Source organism: Nerophis ophidion, linkage group LG25 (assembly GCF_033978795.1).
Source record: "Nerophis ophidion isolate RoL-2023_Sa linkage group LG25, RoL_Noph_v1.0, whole genome shotgun sequence".
Classification (NCBI taxonomy): Eukaryota; Metazoa; Chordata; class Actinopteri; order Syngnathiformes; family Syngnathidae; genus Nerophis; species Nerophis ophidion.
The window spans coordinates 22066668-22085698 of record NC_084635.1 but is presented as its reverse complement, the minus strand read 5'-3'; the positions used below and the strand labels follow the sequence as shown (position 1 = coordinate 22085698).

Genomic DNA, 19031 nt, shown 5'->3' with positions numbered 1-19031 from the left:
ATATATATATATATATATACATATACACATATATATTTATATATATATATATATATATGTATAGTATTTTATTTTTGTGTCCCTTGGTTGAAAACGTCTGCAAAACACTGATTTAAAAAGATCTGTGTTGCATTATGTAACCACCTGCTGCCACCTTGTGGTTCGTATTCAGTTTTCCTCTGTTGGTGCAGTTGACCTTTTGACCTCACTTCATTTCTTTTTCCTTTTTAGAGTTCCTGTTCCCCCTTTGTGGGCAGAGTTGTGAGACGTGCACAGCTGCTTCCCATTTTACCCAGAAGATATTTCAATTGCACCTTGGCAGCTGGATGGCACTTTGCGATTCCACTCCCTGGCTCCATTAATGACGACTTCCATGTCCTATGCTGCTTGTTTTCCTGGTCGCTCCCGGTGCCATCCAGCTTGGTTTCTAGTCAGCTGTGGAACGTCTCCCAACTCCAGCCCAAGTTTATTCTAGATTATTGTATATTTTTGTTGTTGTTTTTCCACGAAGCCCATTTTGAGTTTTCCTTTTTGCTTTGTCGCCTTTTGTTCTCTCCTATGAAGAGCACCCTTTGTTGTGAGTACGCTACCAAGAGTAAAGAAACTGTTCGAATCTCCTCTTGTCTGTCTGTATCATTGGGTTCCTCTTAAACTGTGACATACCAAGCCGTGACACATTAAAAAAAATACTGAACAACCACGACCTTCACACTAGTGATGTGCGGATCAAAACAGAAATATGGATATCACCAATACCGGATACTTCCTTCTCTGATATCGATTCTCAAGTCCAAATATCGATACTTTTGATACTTTAGTTCAGGGGTGTCCAAACTTTTCCCACCAAGGGCTGCATACTAAAAACTTAAAGTATGCAGGGGCCATTTAGAAATGTTTTTAATTAAAAAAAAAAAAAAGCTAAAAACAGATATTGTGTCAGCTGTGTTTTATAGATGACTAAGTTATTATTGAATATTAGTTTGAACACTCCAGCTTTTTCTCATTTCATACCTATTTTTTTGTACTTTCTTCTTACAATTTTATCATTTTCCCCATGTAAAAATATCATTATAATAATATGACCGTCTTAAGTGCATAACCTGGTGTGTAAAAAATTCTGCCCGTATGAAAATATAAATTTTTAGTCACATTTACAACAATGTTTGTTATTGTTGTAATTTTTCAAATGAATTACCACTTAATTTTGTGTTATTGTATTTAACTAACTAAACTTTGTTCATATTTTAAGTATATTTAATCTGTATTTACTGTAAGAGCCTCAAGTATTAGATCAGGGGTGTCTAAACTTTTTTTTTTTAAATGCTAAAAACAGATATAATACACATTCAAAGACAAAACGTTGGGTTGTAGGTGACTAATAGTATTATTATTTTTTTTAAATTCAGCTTTTTCTCACTTCATCACAATGTATTGCTCTTATTTTTTTCTTACATTTTCACTGTTGGTTGTTGTGTTATTATTTGGAAAACACTTTAGCAGACACTTTAGGTATATTTGCACTAACAATCGGTATCGGATCGGTATCGCCCATACCAACCTGAATTTCACTCGGTATCGGATCGGACAGAAAATCAGTGATATTGCACATCATTACTTCACAAAACAACATTAAAAAACTAGAATTAAAGGTATTGAAAGAATAATTTAAAGGTACTCACTGGGTAAAACTGAACGAGCAGTTTCTGGTGAAAGACAATAATTGAGAATGTTAATAGAGATACCATATGTATCATGCAACATCACATACACAAACGCTTTATTAGTATAAATGTCATTTGCATGACTTTCTCCTCCCCTCCTATATTTCCCTTCATCTGTGTCTTCACCAACAAAAGTCTTCAATATAAGGTACAAGTATTGTTAAAAGTTTATTCCTTTATTTCAACTTCCATTTACCATATTTTCTGAACTATAAGCCGTTATTCTTTCCCCAAGCTTTAAACCCTACGGCTTATACAAAGGTGCAGCTGATCTATGCATTTTTTTTGCTAACGAACCAAATTTTTTTCATCCAAAAAATTTACATAGTAGTTTTTTTTTATTTGTAAAAAAAAAAGCACTTTACGTTGAGCAAACAACTTCAAAGTGCCGCAGTGTAAAAAAATAGTAAAAATAATTATAATAATAATAATAATAATAAAAATATAGTAAAAATAAATAAAATATAAAACTACAAACGGCTCAATAGGTAGAACCAGCATGCATATCTATAAAAAAGGCTTTTTAAGCCTTTTTAAAACGTATCCACAGTCTGAGGTGCCCTCAGGTGGTCAGGGATAGCGTTCCACAGACTGGGAGCAACGGAGCAGAATGCCCGGTCTCCCATAGTTCGCAGCTTTGTCCTTGCAGAGGTTAGCCTGTTTGGAGCGGAGGTGTACGAAATAAGTAGTGACTAAATAACACTGACAAAGAGCCTGAAAAGGTGTGTTACTGTTAGTGCTTGTGCACCATTTTTGGACTAGTTTACTCACTACAGATGTTGCAGGTTCAAAGACTACACTCCAGTATTTCTTCCTTTTTCGTGCAAAGAAAAAAAAATGGAAATAGTTCCTCAAACACAGAAGGGCTTTCTGGGCATAAATCCAAAGGATTAGAATTAGCCCTAATAGCAGTTATTGTTTTGTGTACTTATTTTTGCACATTTACTTATTTTTGCACATTGACTTATTTTTGCTCAACAATTATATCTAAAAAAAAACCTGTTTGTTGATATTGTTGTATTCTAATGTCGTTTTTATATTTTGTTAAATTGTTAACAAATATATTTTTTATGTATTTTTAGGTTAAAATCGTTATTCTGTGTTTTACTCTGAATGCGATCCATCCATCCCTCCAAATTCCTACCGCTTGTCTCTTTCGGGGTCGCGGTTGCTGGAGCCTATCCCAGCTGCATTCAAGCAGTAGGCGGGGTACACCCTGGACAAGTCGCCACCTCATCGCAGAGCCAACACAGATAGACAGACAACATTCACACTCACATTCACACACTAGGGCCAATTTAGTGTTGCCAATCAACCTATCCCCAGGTGCATGTCTTTGGAGGTGGGAGGAAGCCGGAGTACCCGGAGTGGAGAACATGCAAACTCCACACAGAAAGATCCCAAGCCCGGGGACAGAACCCAGGACCTTCGTATTGTGAGGCACACACAGTTTTGTTACATTTTTAACAAATATAGTTTTTGATGTATTTTGGGGTTAAAATCTTTGTTCTGTGTTTTATTGTGAATGCAATCCATCCATTCAATTTCTACCCCTTGTTTCTCTCGGAGTCACGGGTGCTGGAGCCCATCCCAGCTGCATTCGGGCGGAATGCGGCGTACACCCTGGACAAGTCGCCAACTCATCGCAGGGCCAACACAGATAGACAGACAACATTCACACTCACATTCAAACACTAGGGCCAATTTAGTGTTGCCAATCAACCTATCCACAGGTGCATGTCTTTGGAAGTGGGAAGAAGCCGGAGTACCCGGAGGGAACCCACGCAGTCACGGGGAGAACATGCAAACTCCACACAGAAATAGATCGATCAAACCCAGGACATTCTTATTGTAAGGCACACGCGCTAACCCCAGTTCCACCGTGCTGCCCTGATTATATTCATGATCAGCAATTAGGGCACAGTGTGGCGCAGTGGAAGAGTGGCAGTGCACAACCCGAGGGTCCCTGGTTCAATCCCCACCTAGTGTCAACCTTGTCACGTCCGTTGTGTCCTGAGGAAGACACTTCACCCTTGCTCCTGATGGGTGCTGGTTAGCGCCTTGCATGGCAGCTCCCTCCATCAGTGTGTGAATGTGTGTATGAATGGGTGAATGTGGAAGTAGTGTCAAAGCGCTTTGAGTACCTTGAAGGTAGAAAAGCGCTAAACAATTACAACCCATTTATCATTTATTTATTTATCATTAGAGGAAAAATCATTCATCATTTTGAAAATGTAACTAAAAATAAGTAAAACGTATATGTATCAGGATCAGCAATTAGGGATGTGAATCTTTCAACAGGGCAGCACGGTGGAACAGGGGTTAGTGCGGCTGCCTCACAATACGAAGGTCCTGAGTAGTCCTGGGTTCAATCCCGGGCTTGGAATCTTTCTGTGTGGAGTTTGCATGTTCTCCCCGTGACTGCGTGGGTTCCCTCCGGGTACTCCGACATGCACCTGGGGATAGGTTGATTGGCAACACTAAATGGGCCCTAGTGTGTGAATGTGAGTGTGAATGTTGTCTGTCTATCTGTGTTGGCCTTGTGATAAGGTGGCGACTTGTCCGGGGTGTACTCGCCTTCTGCCCGATTGTAGCTGAGATAGGCACCAGCGCCCCCAGCTACCCCTAAGAGAATAAGCAGTAGGAAATGAATGAATGAATGAATGAATGTTACAACAACTCAACATTTTAAATTGAAATACGATTCTTGGGAGGTTGATAATGTCAGAATCGTGCTTTGGATGTGAATCGATGACTTCTGCTATTTCTGGCATTGATGCCTTATTTTGTAATTTACTTTTTAGTGCTCTGTTGCTTTTTTGTTGTTGTTGGTATTTTCTCGTTGGTATTTCCCCAATTGCAAAGTCGCCCCCTGATCACCAGAGAAAAAAATAATCCAGTAATAGGTCTCGAGCTTTGACTCCACTCCTCAGGTTGAGTGTGTTTATCCCTAAATTACAACCAATCACACTTACCTGTATCTGCAAACCCGATTGTTTATCTCACCTTGAATGTTGGACTCATGGGACCACAGCAGTTTAATGCATCCTCTTCTTCACAGCTGCAAACAGAAACTGCAGACCCTAAAGATCGGTCCTCATCCCACCGAGATCGTTCTTCCCTTGACCTCTGCGGAAAAAAACAAAAAAAACCTCACACTAAAATAGCACAATATTTCTGAGCGGCTTCCACTGTTTTATGTATGTCTTATGTCTGTTCATTATTTTTACTGTACAGTCTCATTGTCTGGCCTTAATATTTTTTAAACAACAAGGTTGTCATGCCTTCTCCTGGTGTCTTTTCCTGCCATTTAATGTCATATTAGGTATTCATATTATCTTCATGTCATTTTATGCTCCTTCCAATACTGTTGTTTTTAGTTTAGAGTTTGTAGCCAATCAGATTTCAGCTAGCTTATGTTGCCATGCTGTACCAAATCTGCCCGGGGTCTTTAAAATCAGTCTGTGCACTGTAAGTGAACGGGGGCATACAATTAATAGACAGTTACGATAGCCAATCAGATCACGAGTTGTTGTCAGTAAGGCCTTTTTGCTGGCCGAACGCTGCTATTGGATACTCACTTCGGACTCCCAAGTGAGTATCCAATCACAAATAAGGACAACAGGAAGTGGCACCGGAACCATATGAGCCATAGAAAGCCACAAAAAAAAAAAAAAAAAAATATGTCTTACACCTAGTAATCCGCTGTGGACAGACAAAGCCAAGCAATGCAGGTTTAGCGAGCGGTGCGCGCTCCCGCGTAAGAAATACATTTTTGGCAGGCAACTACATTCTGGCACAACACAGGCGGAAAAATGGTTTTCCCGCCACTTTCACACCAATCAAACGACTGCGTGCGGTACCACTGGCTTATACGGCGTCGGATGGGTGCTGCAAATTATTAGTTCATATATTCCATCCATCAATTCATCTCCTTCCGCTTCTCCGAGGTCGGGTCGCGGGGGCAGTAGCCTAAGCAGGGAAGCCCAGACTTCCCTCTCCCAAACCACTTGGTCCAGCTCTTCCCAGGGGATCCCGAGGCGTTCCCAGGCCAGCCGGTAGACATAGTCTTCCCAACGTGTCCTGGGTCTTCCCCGTGGCCTGCTACTGGTTGGACGTGCCCGAAACACCTCCGTAGGGAGGCGTTTGGGTGGCATCCTGACCAGTTGCCCGACCACCTCATCTGGCTCCTCTCGATGTGGAGGAGCAGCGGCTTTACTTTGAGCTCCTCCCGGATGACAGAGCTTCTCACCTTATCTCTAAGGGAGAGGAAACTAATTTCAGCCGCTAGTACCCGTGATCTTATCCTTTTGGTCAAAACAAAGCTGATGACCATAGGTGAGGATGGGAACGTAGATCGACCGGTAAATTGAGCGCTTTGCCTTCCGGCTCAGCTCCTTCTTCATGACAACGGATCGATACAGCATCCGCATTACTGAAAACGCCGCACCAATCCGCCTGTCGATCTCATGATCCACTCTTCCCTCACTCGTGAACAAGACTCACAGACTCATTTGTTTTGTATAATACTTTTAATTTCGACAGTACCACGTAAGATGTGTTTTAATTGCTGAAGCGGGTTTATTGAATGTTAAAAGGGCCGAAAAATAGACCATTTTGTACGCTGTTGAGGGAATTCAATACGAAGTAGTGTGCAAGTGTGTTTATGTATAGCAGGGGTCGGCAACCTTTACCACTCAAAGAGACAATTGTACCTGTTTCTCCAAATAAAGAAGACAATGGGAGCCGCAACCATTCTCGTGGATATCTGCTGATGGTCACCCAGATAACAATAATAAGGGTGTGCTATGAAGCCATTGCCTTTGACACCTTCTACAAGATGTACATACAGCTTGCCAGCCCAGTAACATGTTGTATGTGGCTTCAGCGGAAATACGTACACTACTGCAAGGCATATTTGTCCAACAGCCATACAGGTTACACTGAAGGTTGTGATATAAACAACTTTAACACTCTTACTAATATGCGCCACACTGTGAACCGAAACCAAACAAGAATGACAAACACATTTCGGGAGAACATCCTCACCGTAACACAACATAAACGCAACATAACAATTACCCAGAATCCCAAGCATCCATGACGGAACCTGGCTATTATACATCCCGCTAGTGGTGTATAATGGCGCAGGGGTGTATAATATAGTCAGGATGAGTCATGGATGCATGGGATTCTGGGTAATTGTTATGTTGCGTTTATAATGTGTTACAGTGCGGATGTTCTCCCAAAATGTGTTTGTCATTCTTGTTTGGTGTCGGTTCACAGTGTGGCGCATATTAGTAAGAGTGTTAAAGTGGTTTATATCACAACCTTCAGTGTAACCTGTATGGCTGTTGACCAAGTATGCCTTGCAATCTTGTACGTGTGACGATAGAAGCTTTGTAATGCATGCGTCCGGGCAGCACGCAGATAGCATGGTGTAAAGGCGGGCGCGATGACATGTTGTAGAGGAGACATGTTGTAGAGGACGTTAAAAGGAAAGCCATCACGGCACGCCCTCAATATTGTAGTCCTTAAGTCCGAGTGAAAATCGGAGAATGTTAGCCCCGGGTGATGTCCGGGAGAGGCACCAAAATACGGAAACCCCCCGAAACAACCAGGGGGGTCGGCGATTAATAAATCAGAAACTGATGACATAGTGCTGTATTTTACTTCGTTATCTCTTTTTTTCAACCAAAGATGCTTTGCTCTGATTAGGGGGTACTTGAATTAAAAAAATGTTCAGGGGGTACATCACTGAAAAAAGGTTGAGAACCACTGGGTCAGAACATGTGGAAAAATGGAGAAAGAAGAGTTGACCTGGGGATCTAAAATAAGAGAAAGATAAAGTACGCCACTTTTGTGTCCTTGTAAGACGGTTGAGGAAATGCTAAAAGAGCATGAGGACACAGGCGATGGTTTCTATAATAGAGTCTGGAAATGGTGATTTTTGTATATGTTATTATTTTATATTTCTTTTTTTTGATCATAATGTTAACCATATCAGTTTAAAGTATGGACCAGGGTGACAAAACATGCAATGAAGTAAAAAAAAACATGAGTTTTACATGCTTTTATCCACACTATCTATGCCAGGAAATGGGCCTAAGTTCTGTCCACTGCAAAAAGTCAGAAATACAAGGAAAAGAAAATACAAAAATTAGGGGTATCGTACTTGAACTAAATTATCCGCCAATAGAACAAGAAAATTTGGCTTGTCAAGACTTTCCAAAACTAGTAAAAATAGCAAACCTAAATGTACCCCAATATGCCTTAAAATAAGTATATTCTCACTAATAACAAGTGCACTTTTCTTGGTAGAAAAAACAAATGAGACATTTTTTCTCAGTATGTTGAAAAATATTACTGTCCATTTGGCTGTCATCTGTTTTAATTATGAGACACAATTGTGTCAAAGTCATGATTTTTTTTATTTTATGCTTGAAATAAGAAATGATTACTTTCAAAAAGCAGTTTTATACTCGTGAGTGTTGATGACACAGCTTTGCATCAATTGATATTTTAGTTTCAAGCATGTTTTACTCAAGACCTGTCAACCACATTCGCATACAACTTAATGAACATAACTGTACTTCCTCATGTAGTGGCCTCTGGGGTTTATTTACTCAACTGCAGAGATTACCAGGCTGGCATTAAACTGAACAGCCCTTTTATATTTGCAAAAATAATATTTGGTCATTGGTATTAACTATGCTTCCATTTGAAAATATTTTCTACAATATGCAATATAACAGGTATGACGATACTTTTAAAAAGTCATTCACCTAGGAATAGATTTATTGGCAACACTATATTGGCCCTAGTTAGTGTGAATGTTGTCTATCTGTGTTGGCCCTGGGATGAGGTGTCCTGAGGTCTGTTAAGCGTCCTCAAGTATCTTGAAAGGAGCTGTACTATAGTCCAAAACATGATTACTAATATACTAATATTAGTAATCATGTTTTGACGGCGTGGCGCAGTGTGAGAGTGACCATGCGCAACCCGGGGGTCCCTGGTTCAATCCCCACCTGGTACCAACCTCGTCACGTCCGTTGTGTCCTGAGCAAAGCACTTCACCCTTGCTCCTGATGGGTGCTGGTTAGCGCCTTGCATGGCAGCTCCCTCCATCAGTGTGTGAATGTGTGTGTGAATGGGTGAATGTGGAAGTAGTGTCAAAGCGCTTTGAGTAACTTGAAGGTAGAAAAGTGCTATACAAGTACAACCCATTTAATATAGGTCATCAACTCTCAGCAACAAGCTGTAATATCTTACTGAGATAATTTAGGACCAAAACCCTTAAAACTAGTAAAACACTATCATAAAATCGGCTTAGTGAGAAGAATTATCTTATCAGACAGAAAATAAGCAAATATCACTCTTAATTGAGACCTCAGTGAAAAAAGTTTCAACACCTGGTCTATGACATCATCAGGCTGCTTACTACTATTAGAGAGAGCAGTGTAACTAACAGAAGCAGAAGTCAGAAATGTAGTTTCATAATAATAATTAAAAAAAACAACTGACCTGCAGCCTTGGGTTGTGTGCAACCTCCATATGCCTGTCTTGCACTTTGTCATGTAAAAAGTTTAGCTCCCCTTCCTCTTGGTCATCATCATATGAGGGTCTGCTCCTGCTGAGGTCTGACCTCCGCTCCCGCTGCAAAATCTGCTGTATTTCTTCTTCTTCTTTCACGTCAAGGTCTGCCATGCAGACACCTTCGCTGTTCACAAGAAAATGTGGTTTATTTCATGGTATGTAATATATAGCACAGTAAGAATATTGTGTTTAAATCTGTGTCTCATTAAAACAAATAAAAAAGTTCAATACATGTAATATATCCATCCATCCATCCATTTTCTACCGCTTATTCCCTTTCGGGGTCGCGGGGGGCGCTGGCGCCTATCTCAGCTACAATCGGGCGGAAGACGGGGTACACCCTGGACAAGTCGCCACCTCATCGCAGGGCCAACACAGATAGACAGACAACATTCACACTCACATTCACACACTAGGGCCAATTTAGTGTTGCCAATCAACCTATTCCCAGGTGCATGTCTTTGGAAGTGGGAGGAAGCCGGAGTACCCGGAGGGAACCCACGCTTTCACGGGGAGAACATGCAAACTCCACACAGAAAGATCCCGAGCCTGGATTTGAACCCAGTACTGCAGGAACTTCGTATTGTAATAGTCAAAAACTAAATGAGACGCTGGCCTTCTATGTTCAGAATTTCTCATTTTTATATGTAGGTAGATGAAGGCAGAGAGGAGGGTATTTATGCTTGTGCAGGCCTGGGCAATTATTTGGACTAGGGGGCCACATTTAGAGAAAAAAATGTGTCTGGGGACCGGTATATCTATTTTTATGAACACTAATACAAAACCTCACAATAATATCTGATTGAAGGTAAAAACTTTGGGACAGACCGCCTTAAAAAAACATAATGGAATTTAAATTTTTTTCTATGAATGATGAAACACTGAATATTGACAAAATATGAATGCCACACCCCGTTTCGATCGACATATTTTTCAATCAAGTGAAACGCAACAAAAATGCAACAAACAGTGAAATATGAACGTGAAGGGTACAAAATAAAACCACCTACAATCTGATACATCACTAAGCTTTAGAACTTTGTTGTGAAAATCTCCCTCCGCATCTGTGGAAACGCTTCCCGCCCACACGCTTGGTGGCTCGTCTGAGCTGCTGTGACGTGAATTACCATAGTCACTAATTAGATGACCATAGTCACTAATTAGATTACCATAGTAACTAGTATTTTGAATTGAATTGAAATATTTATTTCAAACCTGCACAGTAAAACTAAACACAGTTTTTTTTGTTTGTTTTTTTACATTTTGGCAGAGATATTAATGCAAGGCTTGAAAAGGGGTTGGATGAAGCAGATGCTTATAATATCCCAACCCCTCTCACTCATTCCACATTGAACATACACAATATAATACAAGAACAATACTCTATAAACAGAAACAAGAAAAACTCCTGTACACTAACAATACTATGAGACAAGACAAGGTGAGACAAAACACACACATGCACACACAAACACGGGCCCAAAGACTCTCCGACCATACACCTCTCTCCCATCGCTCAGTGCTGAGGGCATCACTTTCTTTCTTCCTCGTACTTCTTCAGTACTTCTTTTTTAAACAGTGTTTCAAATGGAATCATGCTAGAACACGTTTTTAATTTGTTCCCTAAGTAGTTCCACAGGGTGACTCCACGCACTGAAATGCACATTGATTTTAAAGTTGTTCTAAATTTAGGCAAATATAATTTGTTGTTTTCTCTTAAAATGTAACTATGGTGATCATCTCTATCATGGAATAAGTTATGTACAGTATATTGGATGGTAGAGAGATTTGGGATGCCCTAAACATAATTTGCGCCGTTTTAAAGTTGATCACATTGTTCACTTTAAGTTGCTTTAAGTCCATAAATAGTGCATTTGAATGATGTCTGTAGTGAACATTGGAAACAATCCTGATGGCCTTTTTCTGCAGAGTGACTAAAGGCTGTAGATGTGATTTATAACAATTTTCCCAGACTTCAACACAATAGTTTAATAATGACATAATAAATGAATGATACAATAAAAGCAGAGCATTGGTGTTCAATAGATGACATGATCTCCTCATGATTCCAACACATTTCGCAACTTTTGTCCTCAGGTTACTTATATGAGGCTTCCATGAGATATTTTCCATCTATCACCACTTCTAAGAAATAATTCTGTTGAACATATTCTATTGGTGTATCATCAATAACAATCCTGATCGGTATATTACTTTTACGATTGCTAAAGATCATTATTTTGGTCTTCTTTAAATTCAGAGACAATTTGTCTGTATTAAACCAAGTTTTTAACTTTATCATCTCCTCAGTTACAGAAGTCAGAAGTTGCTTCACGTCATCAGCTGCACATGTAATTGTTGTACTGTCAGCAAAGAGGATGAATTTCAGCAGTGTTGATACTTGACATATTTAGTTGATATATATATAATAAACAGTGTGTGTCCCAGTATCGACCCCTGAGGGACTCCACAGGTTATGTTCATGAGTGTAGATTAATGTTTTTATTAACAAGTTTTCATCCACAAGCGCAGATTCCAACCATTGAAATACTTTGTATTGTTCAAGCCCTACGGTCTTTAGAAAACATGAGTGCACATCATAATGGCAGCTACATTTTCCATCTTAAAGATCTAAAAAAAAATTATTTGGGAATGTCCGGCGGACCAGATTGAAAAGCTTAATGGGCCGCATGTGGCCCCCGGGCCTTAATTTGCCCAGATCTGTGCTAGAGTCACCGCATCCCTAGAAGCCACGCCAGCTCATTCCTCCCCTCCAAATCCCTTTTGACGTGCACCTTTAAAAAATAATTGCCATTGACATGGACTGCGGAGCTGTGATTGGTTGACTTTTATTTAGTATAGTGTAATTTCTTGTCCTAATCTGTCCTTTTTTTTTTTTTTGCTCGCCATTTTTAAATCCGCCAAAACAAAACTAACAATAGAGCAAATTGAGGATCGTCTCAGCAAAGAAATGTGCAAATATGAGACTACTTCCATCCATCCATTCTCTACTGCTTGTCCCTTACGGCAGACCTGGGCAAATTAAGGCCCGGGGGCTACATGCGGCCCGTTGAGCTTTTCAATCTGGCCCGCCGGACATTCCCAAATCATTTTTTGAGATCTTTAAGATGGAAAGTGTAGCTGCCATTATGATGTGCAATCATGTTTTCTACTGACCGTAAGTCTTCAACTATACTAAGTATTTCAATGGTTGGAATCTGCGCTTTGGGATGATATACCAGTTACTATGGTCATCGAATTAGTTACTATGGTAATGTAATTAGTTACTATGGTCATCTAATTAATTACTATGGTAATGTAATTAGTTACTATGGTCATCTAATTAGTTACTATAGTCATCTATGTCACAGCAGCTCAGACGAGCCACCAAGCAGTGTGGGCGGGAAGCGTTTCCACAGACGCGGAAGGAGATTTTCACAACAAAGTTCTAAAGTTTAGTGTTGTATCAGATTGTAGGTGGGTTTATTTTGTACCTTTCCCGTTCATATTTCACGGTTTGTTGCATTTTTGTTGCTTTTCACTTGATTGTAAAATATGACGATCGAGAAGGAGTGTGACATTCATATTTTGTCAATATTCAGTGTTTTATCCTTCATAGAAAAATTTAAAATTCTATTATGTTTTTTAAGGTTGGTCTGTCATAACATTTTTACTATTCAATCAGACATTATTGTGAGGTTTTGTATTAGTTTTCCTAAAAATAGATATACCGGCCCCTGGACACATTTTTTTTCTGTAAATGTGGCCCCCCAGTGAAAATAATTGCCCAGGCCTGCCTTACGGGGTCACGGTGGCTTGGATTAATATGTATGATAAAAGTTCCACTCTGATTACTTCCATTTCCAACAACAATCTTAATGTCACGTCAGTCGACATTGTTCACTACAGGACTACACAGGCCGGGTATAGAGGTGCATTTGTGTCCTCATTACACAGCATTTTTCTTCCCCAGCAATGACATTTTTTACATTGAATTTTTTTACACTGACTTTTTATACAGAGACTGTTTTTTTTTTACACATTTTTTTACACATAATTTTTATACACTGAATTTTTAAATACTGAATTTTATAAACTGAACTTTTATATACATTTTTTTTTCCACTGAATTTTAAAAAGCTGAATTTTTTTTTTTTTTACACTGAATTTTTATAGACTGATTTTTTAAACAAGGCAGCACGGTGGGCCAGGGGTTAGTGCGTCTGCCTCACAATACAAAGGTCCTGAGCAGTCCTGGGTTCAATCCCGGGCTCGGGATCTTTCTGTGTTGAGTTTGCATGTCCTCCCCGTGACTGCGTGGGTTCCCTTTGGGTACTCCGGCTTCCTCCCACTTCCAAAGACATGCACCTGTGGATAGGTTGATTGGCAACACTAACTTGGCCCTAGTGTGTGAATGTGAGTGTGAATGTTGTCTGTCTTTCTGTGTTGGCCCTGCGATGAGGTGGCGACTTGTTCAGGGTGTACCCTGCCTTCCGCCCGATTGTAGCTGAAATAGGCTCCAGCGCCCCCCGTGACCCCGAAGAGAATAAGTGGTAGGAAATGGATGGACGGATGCATTTTTTTATACTGCATTTTCATAAACTGAATTTTTAAACACTGAATTTGTATACACAACATTTTTTTACACATCATTTTTAAATACAAATTTTTTTCCACTGAATTTTAAAAAGCTTAATTTTTTTACACTGAATTTTTAAACACTGATTTTTTTATCGGCTACTTTGAATTTTAAAACACAAGCTTTTTTTTTATACACTGCATAATTGGTTTATCATTATAACGTTAATCGTTCCATCCCCATACTGTATTGACATAATATACATGCCATGTCAATTAGGGTTAGTGGATGGATACATAATAAGTAGAGATGTCCGATAATGGCTTTTTTTGCCGATATCCGATAGTCCGATATTGTCCGACTCTTAATTACCGATACTGATCTATAAAGTCTTGAATTAACACATTATTATGCCTAATTTTGTTGTGATGCCCCGCTTGATGCATTAAACAATTTAACAAGGTTTTCCAAAATAAATCAACTCAAGTTATGGAAAAAAAATGCCAACATGGCACTGCCATATTTATTATTGAAATCACAAAGTGCATTAATTTTTTTCAACATGCGTCAAAACAGCAGCTCGGAATTTGGGACCTGCTCTCCCTGAGAGAGCATGAGGAGGTAGAGGTGGGCGGGGAAGGGGGGGGGGGTAGCGGGGGGTGTATATTGTCACGTCCCGGAAGAGTTAGTGCTGCAAGGGGTTATGGGTCTTCGTTTTGTTGTGTATATGTTGTTTTACGGTGCTGATGTTCTCCCGAAATGTGTTTGTCATTCTTGTTTGGTGTGGGTTCACAGTGTGGCGCATATTTGTAACAGTGTTAAAGTTGTTTATACGGCCACCCTCAGTGTGACCTGTATGGCTGTTGACCAAGTATGCGTTGGATTCACTTGTGTGTATGAAAAGCCGTAGATACTATGTGATTTTAATTTTCCTGAAGGAATCAATAAAGTACTATCTATCTATCTATCTATTGGGCCGGCACGCAAAGGCAGAGCCTTTTAAGGTACGCCTCCAATATTGCTGTCTGGTTGGAAATCGGGAGAATGATTGCCGCGGTAGATTTTCGGGAAGGGCACTGAAATTTTGGAGTCTCCCGGGAAAATCGGGAGGGTTGGCAAGAGGGTTTGGAGACCTTACTGCTCTGTACTTAGTACAAGTACAGAGTAAAAGTAATACATTTCACATTTCGAAACAGACACCGATAATTTCCGATATTGCATTTTAAAACATTAATCATCCGATAATATCGGACATCTCTAATAATAAGTGAAGCAAAAAGCAAATACTGTGAGTGAGGTCTCATCCTTCCACTGGCCGTGTGGAGAGTTTTGTCTGCTGCTTGGGCAAAGTCCTGTTGTGTCGCATCTTGTGACGGAAACACAGTTGACCTGTACGATAGCTTTACTTCCTTTTTCTAAAAGTAAACATAAAAATGTGACCATAATTTCAAAAAAATCTCCAAGTCTGACTAGTATTGATGAGTTGTACAAGCATACAGTACCCTTACAGGGGAGCTTCCTGCAGATTGGAGAAACATATTCCTCTGTTGCACTTTTTCATTCTCCTGTTGTTTCTCCTCAACTCTCTCTGCTTTGCACTGCATGGTTGAAGGTGCCTCATGCTCCTTGACCCTGAAGTGTTCACGATCATTACTTTTCTCCGATCTGTGGCTCCAGTCACTGAAGCCCTCATCTTCCTCCACAACAATGCAGCAACTGGGCGTCACCTCCTCAGCCGACCTGAGGAACAAGAAATGTGCACTAAAATTTAATTTTTGTCGCTACTGTGTAGTAGCGGCCCAGTCACAGAATTTATGTGGTTATTACAGACACTCATGAGCGAAAGCAAGGCATACTTGGTCAACAGCCATACAGGTCACACTGAGGGTGGCCGTATAAACAAGTTTAACACTGTTACAAATATGCGCCACACTGTGAACCCACACCAAACAAGAATGACAAACACCTTTTGGGAGAACATCCGCACCGTAACACAACAAAACAAATACCCAGAACCCCTTGCAGCACTAACTCTTCCGAGACGCTACAATGTACACACCCCTGCGACTTATGTTTTTTTCCTTCTTTATTATGCATTTTCAGCTGGTGTGACTTATACTCCGGAGGGACTTATACTCCGAAAAATACGGTAGTCAACTTTCGAGCTTTTGTTGCAATTTTGCGATCTGACGTCACTACGCATGTTGTGTAATGATGTAATTCCCACCCGGAAGAATCGATAAGAGAACCTTCTAAAAAAATGGCAAGCGATTCCAAAGAATTGATACACTTGGAACCGGTTTTTGAATCCCATCCCTAAAAATGAGTGTCCCCATGGTGACAGTCGGTCCGTCAAACACTCAAAAACCTCATTTAAATAAGTCTGTCTGCACCACTTTTGCCTTTGTTATGAATTGTATATGCAGTCTTAAAAGATCACATGCAACAAGCCCACTAATAGAACACCCACACCGTTTTGATATTTGGAACTTAGTACAAACCCTGTTTCCATATGAGTTTGGAAATTGTGTTATATGTAAATATAAACGGAATACAATGATTTGCAAATCGTTTTTCAACCCATATTCAGTTGAATGCACTACAAAGACAATATATTTGATGTTCAAAACTCATAAACTTAATTTTGTTTTCAAGTAATAATTAACTTGGAATTTTATGGCTGCAACACGTGCCAAAGTAGTTGGGAAAGGGCATGTTCACCACTGTGTTACATCACCTTTTCTTTTAACAACACTCAATAAACGTTTGGGAACTGAGGAAACTAATTGTTGAAGCTTTGAAAGTGGAATTCTTTCCCATTCTTGTTTTATGTACAGCTTCATTCGTTCAACAGTCTCCGCTGTTGTATTTTACGCTTCATAATGCGCCACACATTTTCGATGGGAGACAGGTCTGGACTGCAGGCGGACTAGGAAAGTACCCGCACTCTTTTACTATGAAGCCACGCTGTTGTAACACGTGCTGAATGTGGCTTGGCATTGTCTTGCTGAAATAAGCAGGGGCGTCCATGATAATGTTGCTTGGATGACAACATATGTTGCTCCAAAACCTGTGTGGACCATTCAACATTAATGGGGCCTTCACAGATGTGTAAGTTACCCATGACTTGGGCAATAATACACCCCCATACCATCAAAGATGCTGGTTTTCGAACTTTGCGCCTATAACAATCCGGATAGTTATTTTCCTCTTTGTTCCAGAGGACACCACGTCCACAGTTTCCAAATATCATTTGAAATGTGGACTTGTCAGACCACTGAACACTTTTCCACTTTGCATCAGTCCATCTTAGATGATCTCGGGCCCAGCGAAGCCGGCGTTGTTTCTGGGTATTGTTGATATGGCAAAAAGCAATGGGTTTTGCTTTGCATAGTAGAGTTTTAACTTGCACTTACAGATGTAGCGACCAACTGTAGTTACTGACAGTGGTTTTATGAAGTGTTCCTGAGCCCATGTGGTGATATCCTTTACACACTGATGTCGGTTTTTGACGCAGTACCGCCTGAAGGATCAAAAGTTCGGAATATCATCGCTTACGTGCAGTGATTTCTCCAGATTCTCTGAACTTTTTGATGATTTTACAGACCGTAGATGGTAAAATCCCTAAATTCCATGCAATAGCTCGTTGAGAAAGGTTGTTCTAAAACTCTTCGACAATTTACTTACAAAGTGGTGACCCTCACCCCATCCTTGTTTGTGAATTACTTAGCATTTCATGGAAGCTGATTTTATACCCAATCATGGCACCAAACTGTTCCCAATTAGCCTGCACACCTATGGGATGTTCCTTATAAGTGTTTGATGAGCATTCCTCAGCTTTATCAGTATTTATTGCCAACTTTCCCAACTTCTTTGTCACGTGTTGCTGGCATCAAATTCTAAAGTTAATGATTATTTGCAAAAAAAAAATAAAACGTTTATCAGTTCGAACATCAAATATGTTGTCTTTGTTGCATATTCAACTGAATATAGGTTGAAATTTATTTGCAAATCATTGTATTCCATTTATATTTACATCTAACACAATTTCCCAACTCATATGGAAACGGGGTGTGTAGATGAGTGATAGAAGACTGAGTGTTCTATCCAGGTGGTAGACGGAACCTGCAGTTTCAGGTTGCATCCAGGGAGCAGAAGGTTTCCACGGGATTATACAAAGAGCCTCTCTGGGCTACTGTTTGAGATGAGGTACTCATTAAACAAATGATTCTGGTAACTCAATAATACATGAAGACGAAACTAAATGATTAGGTACTGTATACTTCTAACATTGTAGTTATTATCATGTAAACTGGAATATTGTGATCAGATCTACTGGTACTATTATGCAATGTCAATAGATAATGTATATTATTTTACTAAATGTTCATAATATTATACAAATATTCTTGATTCAAAAGAGCGAGCGAGTCGGGGAAAGTGCTCTAATGCAGTTTAATCTCACAAAATAATTGGATTAAAAGTTTGTAAAATTAAGTGAACTCTCAAAAATAAAAGTATCAGCATGTACCTAAAATAATTTAATGCTTGTCGCTGGGGTTACTTCTTTTTGAAAGATATGTCTGTACCCTTCAATCCACACCCATTTGTGTACCTTTGTGAATTTGCACCGGTTAAAGAACTGTAATTTACAGTTGTTACCCTTTACAGCTCAAAGTGCTGCACATAGCAGGGACCTCTTAAATAGCTGACAGTGTCAGGATGATGTAAAGAAATTAAACAAGATAATTTGAAAAATGATCAATAAAAGTTAATATAATAGAGATGATGGCAATAATCAAGTATACTAATAATGGAAAAAATATTATCATCAGATATCAATATCATTATTGATCAATGCTCTAAATGCATTAACTACAACCCCTACAGAATGATGGAATCACCACATTTGGAGAGTGTTCATTCAGTTGTTTAATTTTGTAGAAAAAAAGCAGATAACAAACGTGACACAAAACTATAATCTTTGTCAGACTGTGGAGAGGCGTGGCCGGCAGTCCGACAGCAAGGCAGGGCACGCCGGAGCCCGGCCCAAGATGGCGGCGAGAAGGCGTGGACGGCGAGCGAGAGCGACACCGCAATCGTGATCAGGTGTGCGGGTCGCCCAGCTGGGCACA

The 19031-nt window shown here is 39.9% G+C and overlaps 1 protein-coding gene across 3 annotated transcripts in view; it reads right to left on the bottom strand.

Moving 5' to 3' along the window:
* Positions 1-19031, bottom strand: part of LOC133542789 (lymphocyte-specific protein 1-like) — an 80993-nt gene that overhangs the window by 36600 nt on the left and 25362 nt on the right. For 2 of the 3 annotated variants that reach the window (XM_061886956.1, XM_061886953.1), the window contains exons 3-7: positions 15399-15636; positions 15184-15311; positions 9246-9441; positions 4728-4850; positions 1680-1703 (exon numbers count right to left, since the gene is read on the bottom strand). In XM_061886956.1, the coding sequence (XP_061742940.1) occupies positions 1680-1703; positions 4728-4850; positions 9246-9441; positions 15184-15311; positions 15399-15636 (709 nt within the window). The remainder of the gene's footprint in view (positions 1-1679; positions 1704-4727; positions 4851-9245; positions 9442-15183; positions 15312-15398; positions 15637-19031) is intronic. The other variant, XM_061886955.1, reaches the window with a different exon arrangement.